The sequence below is a fragment of the Falco biarmicus genome, chromosome 1, assembly GCF_023638135.1.
Source record: "Falco biarmicus isolate bFalBia1 chromosome 1, bFalBia1.pri, whole genome shotgun sequence".
Lineage (NCBI taxonomy): Eukaryota > Metazoa > Chordata > Aves > Falconiformes > Falconidae > Falco > Falco biarmicus.
Genome location: NC_079288.1, coordinates 38,633,917 through 38,649,041, shown reverse-complemented (window position 1 = coordinate 38,649,041; position 15,125 = coordinate 38,633,917). Strand labels below are relative to the sequence as shown.

At 37.9% G+C, this 15,125-nt stretch overlaps 1 protein-coding gene across 6 annotated transcripts in view; it reads left to right on the top strand.

Moving 5' to 3' along the window:
* CABIN1 (calcineurin binding protein 1) overlaps positions 1-15,125 on the top strand; it is a 118,046-nt gene that overhangs the window by 40,251 nt on the left and 62,670 nt on the right. For all 6 annotated transcript variants that reach the window (XM_056329455.1, XM_056329426.1, XM_056329435.1 and 3 more), the window contains 3 exons: positions 1,505-1,687; positions 3,779-4,116; positions 10,098-10,211. In XM_056329455.1, the coding sequence (XP_056185430.1) occupies positions 1,505-1,687; positions 3,779-4,116; positions 10,098-10,211 (635 nt within the window). The remainder of the gene's footprint in view (positions 1-1,504; positions 1,688-3,778; positions 4,117-10,097; positions 10,212-15,125) is intronic.

The window sequence follows — 15,125 nt, the reverse complement described above, 5'->3', positions numbered from 1 at the left end:
TTTCTCTGTGTGATAGTGAAAAGCTTAGGAAGTGCATCAAATATGGTTTAAATTTGTTGGAGTCCTAATAAGCAGAACCTGATCTGCAAGCTGAACATTTGCAGAGGGATTTATCTTGATAAAATAAATTCACAGGAGTCCCTTAGCCTCCTCCTGAACAAGTGAAATTCAAATGGATCAGAAGAAATTTAATTAAATTATCGCTCATCTCAAAGCAAAGGCCTTTGCTTTTTTAATTTTCTTTCTTGATCTTATCAAGAAAATTAATGAATAAGAATGCAGCGCAATTACCTAGACAATGGATGTAACATGCCTCTTGGTTAAGCTATTCCTGTATCTTAAGCAGAAACTGGAAATTAATCTTTTAGGCTACAGATTGAGAGAATTGTCTCTATTGGAATTTTGTGTTGGACACTGAATTATGTTGGTACACTATTACAGCAAAATGCCGGTTTCACATCTCAGTGGGAATATGTGTACATCTTTCTGTTGGAGATACTAAGCTGCATTTTTTCAGTCATGTGGGGTTGCCTCTGGTAGTCCTTGATGTAGAATAACTTGGGTTATATCAGGCAGGTTTCAGACATGGGTAGAGGATTTTCACTTGCCTGTTTGTTCAGAGGTGTGAATTTTATCCTCCATGATAAAGTCATGATCCCATACAACTTTTCCTGTGCTGTTACAGCTGTTAGCAGATTAACAACTTTGTTATGACTGTAATGTAGTTAGCAGCCAATGTATGCTACTCCACTTTGTCAAGGCAAAGTCACTTTTTCTAGTCTTCTGTCTACTGCCTTGAAATCCAGGAGCTTCCGTGTCTTATCTTAGACCTAGTTATTTGATGGATTGTTTATTTGCCACATCAAATCATGTTTCAGAACATTCAGTGAACAACATCTTAACACCTACAGGATAGATGGCATCAGTGATCACTCCTGTAAGTCTTTGCCACCTCATGGTACTGATTTTTCTGTCCTTCATGAGTAATTTTTACCAGTATTGTTGTTCATGGTTTTCTTTTGTCAACTGAGCTTTGCTTGTGTCAGACTCAAAATTATACTGGGTGCTTTTCAAGGTAAATGGCACAGTAAAACCAGGAAATCATATAGGACCACGCTAGCTAAAGTATTGCGTCCTCAGCCTAACTGCTTTTGAAGGTTGAGCATCATTGCTTTTGAATGAAATTCCAGGATTATATCCTAGTAAGAAATGTGGTGGGGCAGGGAGCTCTCTATTAAATTAGTGCTAAATAATACATAGTGAAAGAAGACTGGGGGTTTAATTTCTTAGCACAAAGAGGTGAGATGAAAATGATAAGTTGAAGAAGACAACTTAAAAGAAAATAAATATCTGTTAGACAACAGAATTGGTGGTTGTTAAGGATCTGGTATTGCACTTGTAAGATGTTTGCAGAGTAACTGCAGTTTTATGTTGCTGTTACCAAGATGCAAGTAACAGCTTGGTGAGTGTGAAGTGGTGCATTCCTCCTTTATCTCTTTTGCAGAGAGGAGTCAAGATAGCACTGCAGCGGTGCTGTCTGACTCCAGTTCCACACAGGATATGTTTAATGAGCCTGCCAGTTCTCAAGACAGCCTGAGGAAGACTTATACAGAGAAGAGGATTTCTACTACCTGTGCTGATACACTGATGCCCAGCAAAGAAACCCTGGGATCTACAGAGGAAAAGAGTATGCCCAATTTAATAGATAATGTCAGCTGGTATATTCTCATTAAAAGGTTTCTTTTGGCATGCAGAAGCACTGAAATACGCTACACTGTGACTGAGAATTTTAATTAGGCATTACTGCTGTGTGTATGTATGTAGCTTAAAATTGGAACTGTACTTTGTTTATGTAGCCATCATCCCAGTTTGGGCTACCAGTTAAACCTTAAAAAGAAATAATAATGATAAACTGCTGTCTGTGATGGCCCTTTGACTGGCTTGCCGCCTTTTAGGTTATTATTTACTCTTTCTTAAATGTTTCCAATCTCTAAATAAATTAAGGAGTACTTATTTGAAGGTATTCTCAAACAAAACATTTTTTCTTTTCCCTGTGTATAGGTATACTTTTTGTTCTGGCCCAGTAGCAGCTTGATATTCAGCACATAGAAGAGCACAACTAGTGGAATTAGTTGTTTTATTCTATTGGATACTTTATTTTAGTGGAGAAGTGGAATTGCTGTCTACCACATTTTTCCATATGTAATAGTACTAAGTGTTCTGTATTCTACTGGAAAAATTGTCTCAAAATTAGCTGGAATTTCCCTTTGTCTGATGTTTATATAGTTGGATGTGGCAGTAGATAGAGGCTGGACTGGCAGGGAAAGACAAACAAGACCGATGTATAAATTATGCCCACCTTTCCAGGTTGTAGCCCTTTGTGGGACGTTAAGTCTTTTTTGCCAGTTGACACTATACTTTAGTCTTTTCCAGTTCCATAGATCCAGAAACCATGGTATGTGGATAGCTCTGATTCACTTTACTGATCTCACTAGGAACGACTGCCAACTAGTCATCTTTTTTTTCGCAGGCTTGGATTAGATTGCTTTCATGTTAAGAGTATTTTACTTCAGTCTTGCCTAAGCTATGGAAGGCTGTGGTGACGTTTGCATCAATATGGTGAAATAGATGCCAGTTCCTAGTTCTGTAAGATAGTGCTTAATATAATCACTAAATTGAGTAATCTTTTGAGTACTAGACTAAAAACATGGCTCTTTTCCAGGCTTGCAGTGAGTTGTGTTATTGTCATCAGTTGTCTGTCATAAAAGCTGTGTTAAATGCATTCTTACATTACTAGCATTAGAATAAATGTTGTACTTTCCATAAAGCTACCTGCAGAGTAAAATTATAATGGATACATAGATTGTGCAAACAAATTTTGAAAAAATTCTGTTCTGGAAAACGTTTGACTCAAGGTTCAGCCTTACTGAAGAAAAAGTTAAGCAGCAGCTTTGTACTTGATGAAGAAGTACATTTCAGCATCTCTCTAGCCTGCTCAGAGATAAGATCTAATGTAAGAGGCTCTTTATCATAGCAAAGACAAAGACACAGTAAACCTCAATGACTAAAAATCAAAGTTAAAAAAATGAATCTGCATGCAGTATGCATGTTTTCAGCAGTAATGACTAGCTAACAGGAGACGTGGAAGCTCCCACGGATGTTTTCTGAAGTAAGATATGGTATCCTTCAAGGAAAGATGGGTCAATTGAACTAAGAGTTACAGAGTTAGTCGAAAATACTTGGATGGAACTGTAGGTCCTACATTATCCAGAAGGCCAGGTTAGCAGCTGCTAATCATTCTGTCCAGGCCTAAATTGTGTTCTGGAATTCTGTGTTCTAGGTAGACTGTTAAGAATAATGCATTTCACTTGGCAGGATGGCTTTACTTTTCTGTTCCTTCTTCCTTTCTTTGCAAAAGAGTTTTATTTAATTTACACTTTTATTTTGTTGTTGTCCCCTCTCCTCCCCCATCTTCCAGCAGTATACAAAATCCTGCATTGTATAAGGGGTGCTGAATTCTTGCTATTGCTCAGGAAAAAATCCAGATAAAGACAATGCAGAGGTCAGTGTGTGGCCTGCCTGTTGAATGAGCTGAAAATTACTTTTTAATTAAAAACATTAGGGATAGTAATTTTTTCAGGAGCCATTCAATAATTTTGTCTATGCTTTAATAAAGATAGCGATTACCATTTGTTGTATTTAATTTTTGTCATTTTGTATATTTCATTTGCCATTTTGTAATTCTTATTGTTGCTTTTGTCTTCTCTTAATGTTCCAGTTGCAGGAAAGTTGGAAGAGCTGCTGGAGAACTCAGAATCTTACCATCCTGCTGAGCCTACTGGCCAGAAAATTCTGGTGGATCCTCAGTCTGCTTCTGGCAATCCCATCAAAGCTGCAATCCCCCCACCCTCACAGTGGGACTGCAAAAAGAAAGCTGAACCTTGCGGAGATGCATCTGACTTTCCTCACGGTCTTCCAGCGGACCTTGAGGAACAGCGGAAGTTCCTGACAGAGCAGTGTATTGCCTCCTTCTGTTTGTGTCTCAGCCGCTTTCCCCAGCACTACAAGAGCCTCTACAGATTGGCTTATCTGTACACATACAGCAAAACACACAAGGTGAGCAGACCACTGATACATTAGCTGACTAGCTGTGTTTATTGCCTGAGTAAACAAACTGTATTGTCATTTCTACTATTTCAGAAGTCTCACTGTTATAATACAGCAGGTAAATTTGTTTAATGCAGTTTGGGTTGGAACTATACTTTTGGAAGTTTTCAGCTCCTAGATTGATTCATGTGTGTGAGGCCAGTTGAGTAGGAAAAAATTTTTATTACTGAACTAAGTAATTTTTTGTCATTCAGTAGAGAATTACCTTTTAGATACATCACATAAATCTAAGATGCTCTCGTAAAAATGACAGCAATTATTTACTGAATAAGAGAACTGAAAAGTGAATTGGAAGCAGAAGTTCTTCAGTATTGGTGTAAACACATCATGTAACAGATTTTCTTGCTATCTTGGGTCTTTGTAGAAGGAAAGTTTTCCTACTGTCACAGCATAGAGGTCATCTTGAGTAAGACAATTATTTGCTGTCTGGAAATCACTGAGTGAAATTCAGTCAGATATCCTACTGGTCATGAGCTGGTAATTTTGTAGTAAACAGAAATAATAATGTCTTGGTGACTATAATAGTATCAGTTCCTATCTGAGCTGAGGGCAAAATAACTTGCTTCTTCCAGCATGACTCTAGCATATTTTTTGTAATAAAGTTAATTTTAAAAGCCTTCTGCTATGAATTACCATTGTTTTGGTTTTAAAATTATGTCATCCTTTATTTTATTTCTGCATACTTCTGTTATGGTAATGCTTTGTCTTTCTGAAGTATCAGTTAGTAAAATGTGTGGAATGGTAGGTTGAAATTATCAGAGTTATTTCACTAACTGTCTTTACCAAGGTTTGAACTCACAGATTTTCTATTTGGAAGCCTTGTGTTATGTCATATGCTGCACTGCCTGGCTTCCTGAATTCTCTTCCCCACCCATATTGAAGCTTGTGTGAATAATAGGGAAGGGAAGGGAATGGAAACAAATCATTCCCCTTCCCTCATAGTAGAAAAAATATCAACAACACTGCTGCAAATCGAGCAGTAGCATGTCTTACCAGTCTATTGTGATGAATATTCCATTTGGCTGTACAGTGATTATCCAGAAAAATATTACCCTTTTTTTAAAGATAGCTTGTTTTGAAAACATTTTTATGCTGTTTGTATGTGACAGTTGTTAATTTTTCCATGAAGCTATTTGTTAATAGGAGCTGTAGATTCCTGCAATCTGTCATTACTGTTGCTGACAAATGATTTTGTATCAACATTCAGCAAAAAATGCTGCCTGTTTTCAATTTATTGGTTGAAATAGCATGTCCTTGCCTGAGGAACTATATGCAAAATATTTTCTTCTGGTTTTTTTTTTTCACGAAGAAGCCTTCTCTTGCTTTTTGTATCTCTCTCTCTCTCTCTCTAAATATCAACTTAGTGTTTTGTAATGTTTTTCTGTATGAAATACACATTGTTGTCTAAAATCTTACCTTTCTTGGAACTCATAAAAATTGAATCCTGCCTGTTTGAGCCTGGTAGTTACCAGGTTGGCTTCAGCTGGCATTGTTGGGTTTTACTGTCCTTATCATTTCTCTGCATAACAAAACACTGCAGAAAAAAAGTCTTTGTACTGATGTATGTATAGTATGTACTTTCATGAGGTTGTAATTTTCTTTCTCTGATAACTAATTCAGGCTCTTTTGTAGAGCAATAGCAAATGTCTGTGTTTTAATGGCACACTAATATGTCTTTAGTGGGAGTTATACTCTTGAACAAACTGAAAACACAAAATACATCTATACTTTTTCAGCAATAAATAGAGTAAGAAGTATGCTTAGATATACTGATGATAAGCCTGGCTGTAAGAATGTGACAAGTTATATCAGGTTGAGTTGCTGTGGGGTCTGAGCAGATTACTGGTAAATTTTAGAAAGCTGAAATAAATTTTTAAAGGCATATAACCATCTTGGAAAATTCAGCATTTATGTACCAGTGCCAGGAATTTGTATGAAGAATTTAGACTGATGGCCAAAATTCATGGTTGGCTGGGAAAGGAGAGGATTGGCAGATCTCCACAGTGCATAGAAAAACAAGTTTCCATATGCAATCTGTTTTCTCCCATTTTACAGTATTACTGGTTTTGCTGTTGCGAGATTAGTAAAAATAGTTGTTGAGTCCTTTTTTTAGCATCTTTTCAAAATCTTTCAACATTTTGTTTGGCTACATATTCTTGGTTTTGTTTCCCCTGCAAAATCCTGCTTACTATTTGGAGGCTATTTCTCTTTGTTTTATTCTGTTATCAGAGCAAATTTGGACATAGCTGTGTTTTGTTGGAATAAATGTGCAGGAAAGTAAGGATGAATTTTCAGAAGTTACCATTGCTGGTTTGGGCAGCAGTTTGTTTCCCATTCACCTTGCTTTTGTCTTGAAGTAAAGTCTTCATCCTTTGTGATTTTTACCTCCAAAATGAGTGTTGGCACAGTTTGAAAGGAGAAGATAGGACTTGGCAAGATGCTGTTTGTCAGTATAGCTAAAAAGTTTTGTGAAAAGTATTTGTCGTATGGTCCTTATGGATCAGTATGTAGAACTGTGCTGGTTGCAGAGTATCAGACGATTGTCAGGAAATAAAAAATATTTACTTACTTGCTTTTTTATCTCAAAATGAGAAGTACTCTGTAAATCCCAGAAGAATCTGCTCACAGATATTGTTTGTATGACTTAAAAACCCTAAGTTTATGTCTTCTATTATGAACAGAGCTCTTAATGGAGAAATTAATGTTGAGTATAACATAATATCAGTGGTATGACAGTTTAGTCAAACTAGGCATAATGTATGCATGTAAAAATTAAAAGATTATACATATGTAGGTTTAATATATATTTAGAGACAGTCATAATCTGTAAGCATAATAGAAGTAAGCATTTCAAGTAGCAACAGTTTGGTAATAACAGTTCATTCAAACGGCTATTCTTCAAGGTCAGTAGTTTTTATTTTGCTTTGATGCAGTAGCACCAAGGGTTTTTTGAGACACAGCCTTCTGATAGACCAGAAAAGAAATCAGAGGGAAGGATTAAGGTATAGTAGGACGTTTTGTACACCTCTCAGCAACACTTCATGGAGTTACCAAGTTAGGTAAAAGGTGGCTTCTGACACCGTTGAGTTAAAGAGTATCCATCTCAGGTGGCTCAGATTTCCACTTGGTTGACTGTGAGAGATTTTACTTTTGCACTTTAACAGTGCTGGTAAACTCTTTTTGCAAGTTATTGTACCCTGTCAGTCATCTTGTCTTTGAATCTTGGGGTGATAAAGATGTGGGAGGCAACAGCTGAACTGGAAAGAGTACTTCATAATTGCCCTGAGTCAGACAGCCAAATCCAGCAAGCAGTATGCCAAGAAGAATAAATCCTTTTTGCTGTGTCCTGGATCCCTTCACCCACTCCTAATAACTTCATCAACTGAAAACTAAGCAGAGCAGACTCTGTGAAATCTAATGAGTTGAGACCTGCTCAGGCGTATTTACTGGGAATAACAGATCATGCTGATTTAAGGAGAAGGGTACTGGAAAATCTGTAACTACATCTTTTATTCCTATTAGTTTTGATAGTGTGAAGTTACCGTGTAATTGCCCTATTTGTCAGAATGATCTTTTTTCCTCCTAGCTAGGTTACTGCCATCATCTTGTTCAGTAAAAGCCTATGAATTATATGTACCAAATACATGCCTATGGATGGTCAGTATAATGTGCACCGCAGATCACCAGAGCATGATGCTACACTTAATGATCTCTGAACATTTTCATCATAAAACTTAAATTCAGAAATACATCCATAGCTAAAATTTCTTTAGATTGGGATTTTATATTTAAGCTTTGTGGTGATAGCTTTCTTCAGGGTTTTGTTTTCCTTTAATTTTTGTATGATAGTGTTAACTGTAAGCTTCAGATTGCCACACACTTTAGGCAATTTTTCACTTTGTTTTCACACTTCGAATTTACTTATGTTTCTGATGACTATGATTGGCATAAAATAAAGCATTTATGTGCCTGGATCTTGGACATTATGATAGGCTTATTTTTACTGGCTTCTGAGTTTATTCAAAATGGGATGACTTTTACGGAAGACCAGATTTTTGTAGGTTCTTTTCTGTGCTGTATTTTCTCCTGTATGTATTTCAAAGTATTTTGCAGGCTTAGGTTAATAGGATTACAGAAATACATATTATAAAAGTACCACCATAGGAAAAAGTATACAGTTAAGTTTACATATTCTGCTTCCTTCAATGTTCATTAAATTTGACAGTCAGTGACAATAATTAAATTTATTGGTTCCCCTGACTAGCCAGAAAGTACCTTGTAAGGTTTATAAGTGAACACATATTTGTTCCATACCAAAAGAAAGTTATCCAAATCCTCTTGACTGTTGTACACTGTGATCATTAAGGTCCTGTATAAGTACGTATATTAGCTCTCTGAATGAAGGATTTTTGACATCCGTAAATATCTGGTTAGTATTTCTAGTGTTCAGCTTTCTTGCACATGAATCCATAATCAGCATTCTACTGGAGGGGATGCTCCAATTCTAGTAAGACATTGGAGATTTCTGCATGATTACTGCCATTAGGACAAAAGCACTTATGATTGAGCAGGGTTTTTACTGTTTCACCAGACTCCTGTAAAGAAAATAATCTGGAAGACAGGATAAGAACTTTGCTAATACATTGCTTCCCCTCCCCACTCCCCAACTGGGATGTATTTTTTTTGATGGACATGATTTAATCAAATCTATGATTCACAGAAGCGTATTTCCAGCTCACAGAACACAAATCAGAAATCAACATTCTCGTTTGTCTCCATGAACGAAACATCTTCCTCTTTCTTTTATCTGCTCTGTAGTGAAGTTGTCTCTAAAAAAAGCCAGGCTAATGCAACATGAGTGCTACTTTCTAATACTGAAATTATAAAATGAAGTAAAGCAAAACTTCTGTCAGTGAAACCTTACAATTAATAATTGTCCCATCTGTTAGTCAGCTTTTGCCTGAAGCCAACAGCTGTCCCTAATTCTCAGCAACACAAGAGATGTTCATGCGTTGAACTCTTAAGAGGGGTACTGCTTTTATGAATATTTGATTGCTGCCTATCATTTAGTCTCCTACTGATAGTTTCCTGTTAATTCACTGAGCACTAGTCACCAAATTTGATGACAGGTGTGGAATTTTCCAGAGAGGTTAAGAGAAATGACATGGAGGGCCATGGCTAGGTAGAGGTGGTAGGCCTGGATTCACCACCCAACCACAGGAAGGCTGCAGTCTGAGCCCAGAGGTTGCCCTTTGTGCTCAGCCTGGCCTCTGGCAGGTGTGCCAGGCAGGTCACTAGCCCTGGGGAGGAGCTGGGGGGGCTTCTAGAGGGTTGACGGGGAGCTGGAGGGGCTGAGGGACAGGGAGGGCCAGCGTGGGCACGAAGCGGCCTGCTGTGCAGAGGGAGGTCGCAGGACACCCAGGACAGTGAGTTCCACTGTTTGCTGAGGAAATTAATACTTTTTTTAATATAAATTATTTTATATTAAACATTAAAATTCCACTTTTAACAAAACAATTGTGTTTTAAATATACCTGTAGGTCAGGTTTCTGTAGGTGATGGGAGATGGAGGGTGGATCTCAATGAAACAAAGAGGTAAAAAAAAAAACACAACAAAAAAAACCCCCAAACAACCAAGAAAGCAAAACTTAATGATATGAGGCTGGATTCAGCAGCTGTAGGGGACTGACTAGTCTGCTGGGGCTGATCAGTCTGGATGCTTGTTCTGAGAAGCAAGCTGGCTTCTCTCTCCTGAGGGATGCATTTTCCAAATCACATGCCACTACAAATACTGTTGGAGCAGCAGCTAGGTGGAAAATGAGAAATGACAATGCAGGTTAATAAATAAAAGCAAGTGAATGCTTTGCACTTGTAATGTGGTGGCATTTCTGTCCCCTGCCTGCAACTCACCTGCCCCATTTCATCCACAGAACCTGCAGTGGGCCCGTGACGTGCTGCTGGGCAGTGGGGTCCCTTGGCAGCAGCTGAAGCACATGCCTGCACAAGGCCTCTTCTGCGAGAGGAACAAGACGAATTTCTTCAATGTAAGTTTATACAGCTGATAAACACACCCATACTTTCTCAGCCATCATATTAACACCTGTTTCTCATTTAAAAGGTTTGTTAAGGGACAGTAATGTGAAATTCAGCACAGGCACATTAAACAAGCCATGAGCAGCTAAAGGAAAGGCAAAATTGTATTATAGAGATACTTACTGGGATTTTCCTCTATTGAAGGGAACCACATTAGAAGAATTATTTATGACAAGCTTGAAAACATGGGGACAGAAGCATGAACGTTTCTCATTTATGCATCATTTAACATACACTTGATGGCTGAACCCTCTATAAAATTTCTAATTCTGTTCACTTTAATTATCCTCTTGTTTACTGTGTCTCAACTAGACTTGCACTTCCTGTGACAAAAAAATAGTACTAGTTGCTCTAAGAAATCTCTGGAGTTGGAAGGAGCTTTCTTGTATTCAGCTTTTGTAGCATGGCTCAGCAGAGAGTATTTCCAAGTCCCACAGTGTAGTAGTGGCGCTGTTGCACAGACTGTACCTGTGATATCTTGTAGTCCACAGGGGTGTCTGTGCCCCTCAGTGATGCCTGACAGAATACTTCTGAGACTTACACAAGTGTTTATCTGTCAAATTCCTGTGATTGCTGTGATTACCACTTAACACGTTGCTGTTGTCTTTAGTATCTCTGGCTTTTCTGAGGTATGTTCTAGGTTTTTGTGCCTCCTGCTCTTTTGTGATAGGATTCTGTAGCTGTTTTGTGGCTTGCAATGTGTGGTGAGAACATGGAGATATTCTGTTTGTCTTTCTGGATTATGTATCTGTTATATGGTCGCCTGTGATTGCAGTGACAGATTGGTTTTTTTGTCTCTGCTTTCCCATTCCGTACTTCTGGTTTAATACTTTAACTGTGAACTTTATTTCAATTTTGTATCTGTTAACATCTATCTTCATTTTTGCTGTATGTTGTCTTAATTAGCACCTTTGTGCAAACTTCTGTTAAGTACAAGGTAAGTGGTGTTCTCTGATTATAATCCCTCAGACAGTCTGAACAACCAAGCAGTACTGACTGTGGTTCAAAATTGTTATCATGGATCAGTTTGCAAAAAGAGATTTTGTCGTTCCATCTTTCTGGATATAAGTTTTCATTAATAAATAGTGTCAGTCTGATTGTGACCTGATTGATGACTACACGGCTTTGTTCTGGTTATTTCCCTGCAGTATCCACCTGCTTTCCTTACAAGAACCCTGCAGTGAGATTAATTCTGGTTAATAACTGGTGAATACTTTGGCTCACATCCATATAATGCAAATATTTTTGTAGGAGTGAATGAAATTACTCAACATGCTTTAAGTCAGGTGTGCATGATCGAGGCTGACATCATTGTAGGCTTAAGTGTTGAGTATCCTGTGGTTTTATGCATGAGGAAGATGAGCAGTGGGTGTGGTGGTGCACTCCCAACCACTCCTTTTGCTGCAGTAGGGGACCGAGCAGTGTGCATAAGGGAGTGTTTATACTTGGAATTATGATTTACCACATTGAGATCAGTGTTTGACCTAAATTGTGTCTAGTTTTTGAATGCTAATGCTAGGTAATGTAATTTAAAGATAGATTCCATTGTATCCCTAGGTGGATGTTCCTAGCATTATTTCAAAAAAACAATCATTTCTTATTCTGCATATTAATCTTTTTATACTCTGAAGGATGAAAAGTGCTAGTGTAGGTACTAAAAGGCTGTATAATAATTGTTTTATAAATCAACAAGAATTAATTCCCATAATTTAATGTTATTAATTTTCTTTAATAAGACATTAAATACACTTTGAAATAAAAGATAACCTTCAACAAAAGGTATGTGCTAGCCCAGTGCAATATATTGGCAATACTTTTAGGAAAGAGAGATGTATGAAAATGTTGTTCTTAGCTTGAACTTGGGTCTGCCAACAGGCAAAGATAATGTTAGTCTAGAGTCCTCCCTGTAGACTGCTGCCTTCAGGCTTGAGAAATTTCAGTCTGGGGACTCTACTCCAGTGTGTTTCAGCTATGGTGATAATATAACTAGCACATGGGATGCCTCAGACACCAAAACAACATGTTGAGGCCTTTGTGAATTGGTGCTAACATCTTGACGTATACGTTAGTCTTCCTGTTAAGAGGTACAGCATATATTTTGAGTTTAGCATGATACAATATTTTGGTGGTCTCATTTTCTACCCAGCTATATTTTCAAAATCCTCTTCAAGTAACACTCTGTGTGGAACATGTGGCAGTAATCCAGTACAGATGACACAGACATAGCACAGTGAGAAAATCCAGATCCAAGAGAGAAAGGGCTACAAGTGCCCATGAAAAAAAGCTGTTAGTGTCATCTGACATTCCAAAATTGGACAAACCTAAAACCCAGTGAACAACTTGTTAAAAAAAATCTCTCAACACTGCGTTGACCTTGTCTGTGTTAAACCTCAACTAGTTTGTTCTCATGCAAAGCTCCTAGCCAGGCAGTGGGTAAGCAAATGTACTGCACCATCTGGGTCAGTGCTCAGAATACAACTTGTGTGTCATGCATTGCATGCAGATGGTATTACAGCCCACTGTCCCAGCTAGTGTCTTCACAGACAGTCAGGTGATAGAACAGAAATTATGAAGCTCTACTGAAGTAAGTAGTCATATCTAATCTTAGAAATTAAATGGTCAATCTTAAAATTTTCTAAGCTTATTAATGTTCGCCAGGGTTATTTTCAGCAGAAACACTTTGTCTGAAGTGTTTATTTGCTTTTGTGAAATGCATTTGGTTTTATTTTTGAGAACTCTTTGGCCTTTGTGGTGCAAAAGAGTTAAATGAATGTCTAAGTGGCTTTCTGTAGATACTTTACTATTGAAATACCTTTTTCTTCTGGAGCAAGTAGCACTAGTATTTTTAATCTCTTGTACAGAATATTCAAGGTTGTTAAAATTATAGCTGACTCAGTTTTACAAGTACAAACAACAGTGTGCAAGAGAGAAACCTACCAAGCAGCTCAAAGACAAGTAGGGACTGTGCCAGCCTGCTCCTCCCAGACATTTTATAAATCATGCATACTCCTAGTAGAATTATTTATGAAATGTTTATGACAGCACCATATGAAAAGAAATAAACCTGGGTAAAGCTGTCTCCTGTTAAATTTTACTGTGGAACTGCTGGTCTGAATCTGTGTGTCACAGTCGGTTGTCTAATTTGTTAACTGTCGCTCAGCTGCGACAGAAATCTCTTTGAATTTTTTACTGTCTTCAGAATAGGCAAAAAGGCATATTCAGTTAGCCCTGATTTCTTCTCACTTGACATATTAGAATAATGTCAGGATGCACAGAACTTCCCTTTTTCAGTTCTTAGAAAAAAAATACTGCGTTATTGTACCTATGTGTTTCTCAAACAGAGAGGAATGGCCCTGATTTTCTAGGACCAGAAATGTTTGCACATTCATGGCCCTGCTAGTGATGGCAATCATTGTATGAATGATTATTGCAGTTAGACTTACAGGAGTTTTAGCTGTGTTCCTATGAAGGAATATGAAGACTTTTTTGTTTGGCCAATTACACATTTCTCTCTAAGGTGCATGGACAGGTACACTCTAGCTTTTTTCCTCTTCCTTATTGGTGTGTGTAAATACATAGAGAGACTTTATTATTTCTTTTAAGAGGGCTCCAGGATAGTTTGTATAGTAACTAAATTAGAAATTAATTCACCAGGAGAAAAAAAAAATCCCCAAACATTGCTTTATATAGTAGGTAACTTTTTTAATATATTCAGATTTTATGCCACTATTAATAAAACAAAGTTAAACTTTGTGCACAGATGATGGGTATTCATCAGTCTGTGGGTGGGTGGTGATTGTGAAAGAAGCGTTTTGATGGTTGAGCTCAGTGTACCAGTAACTTCTCCATATGGTTTAATATACAGTATTTGAATTTTCCTGGCACATCATCTGTGGTAATAATAATCTGTTGTAACAAAGATCTTGATGTCCATCTTTGGTAACTGTTCCCCACATATGAAAGCTGTGCGTGCCCACAATATACTATAATGCAGACATTCAAGTGCATGAAGTCTTGCTGCAGACTGTTAAGGATAATTGTTCTATTTTTAATTCCAGAAGAATCACACTATGTTTATTCCCTGCTGTATCCCTGAAACGCTTCATTCTGTGGTCTGTGTAAGCAGGGTCACATTAAGGTAGCAGCATCCACAGGGAGCCAGAAGCTGAGAGATAGTGATTTCACTTTAATTTGCCATGGTTCGTGCCACGTGTGACTGGGCACTGGCAGGAGAGTTCTGTTGTGCAGAACTGAGAGTTCTGGACACTGAGCAGCTGAAGTATAAAGTCTTAAGTTTGGTGCTGCAATTTCTAGAGGTAGCTCTTGTTACAGCATGGTGATAACCAGTGGGTGCTTTTTCTGTTACACTCCCTGTGCAGCATGTTCTTTCCCTAGTTCTGTGTCAGGTTGAGAGTTAGCGCTCTGTTTTACCAGAGAAATTTTGATTCTGGAAAGGAAAGCAAGGTGCAAGGGTTGACTTTTGGGATTCTGCACAACTAGAGCCATCCAGATAAATTTGAGATGTAGCAAAGAAAGCTGTTATGAAGTCTCTAATACAGGGGACTATTGAGAAGCAAGGGGGAAGGGCAACGTGCCTCAGCTCTCCTGGAAGCTGGGCTTGTAACATCAAGAAAGTTTCATTAAACGCATCAATTGTTGTTAGACCTTCCCTTAGACATCCTCCCTGGTCGCCGTCAGAAATATGGCACTGAGTGAGTATATGGGATTTTTTTCTGATCTGATACAGCCGCCTTTTGTTTGCCTCTCAGCTCCTGAAGGGTAACCTCACCTTAATGTTTCCCATTATTTGAATTAAGATGAAACATTGTTACTGAATTTAATGTCTGTTAGAGATAACTGGCTAT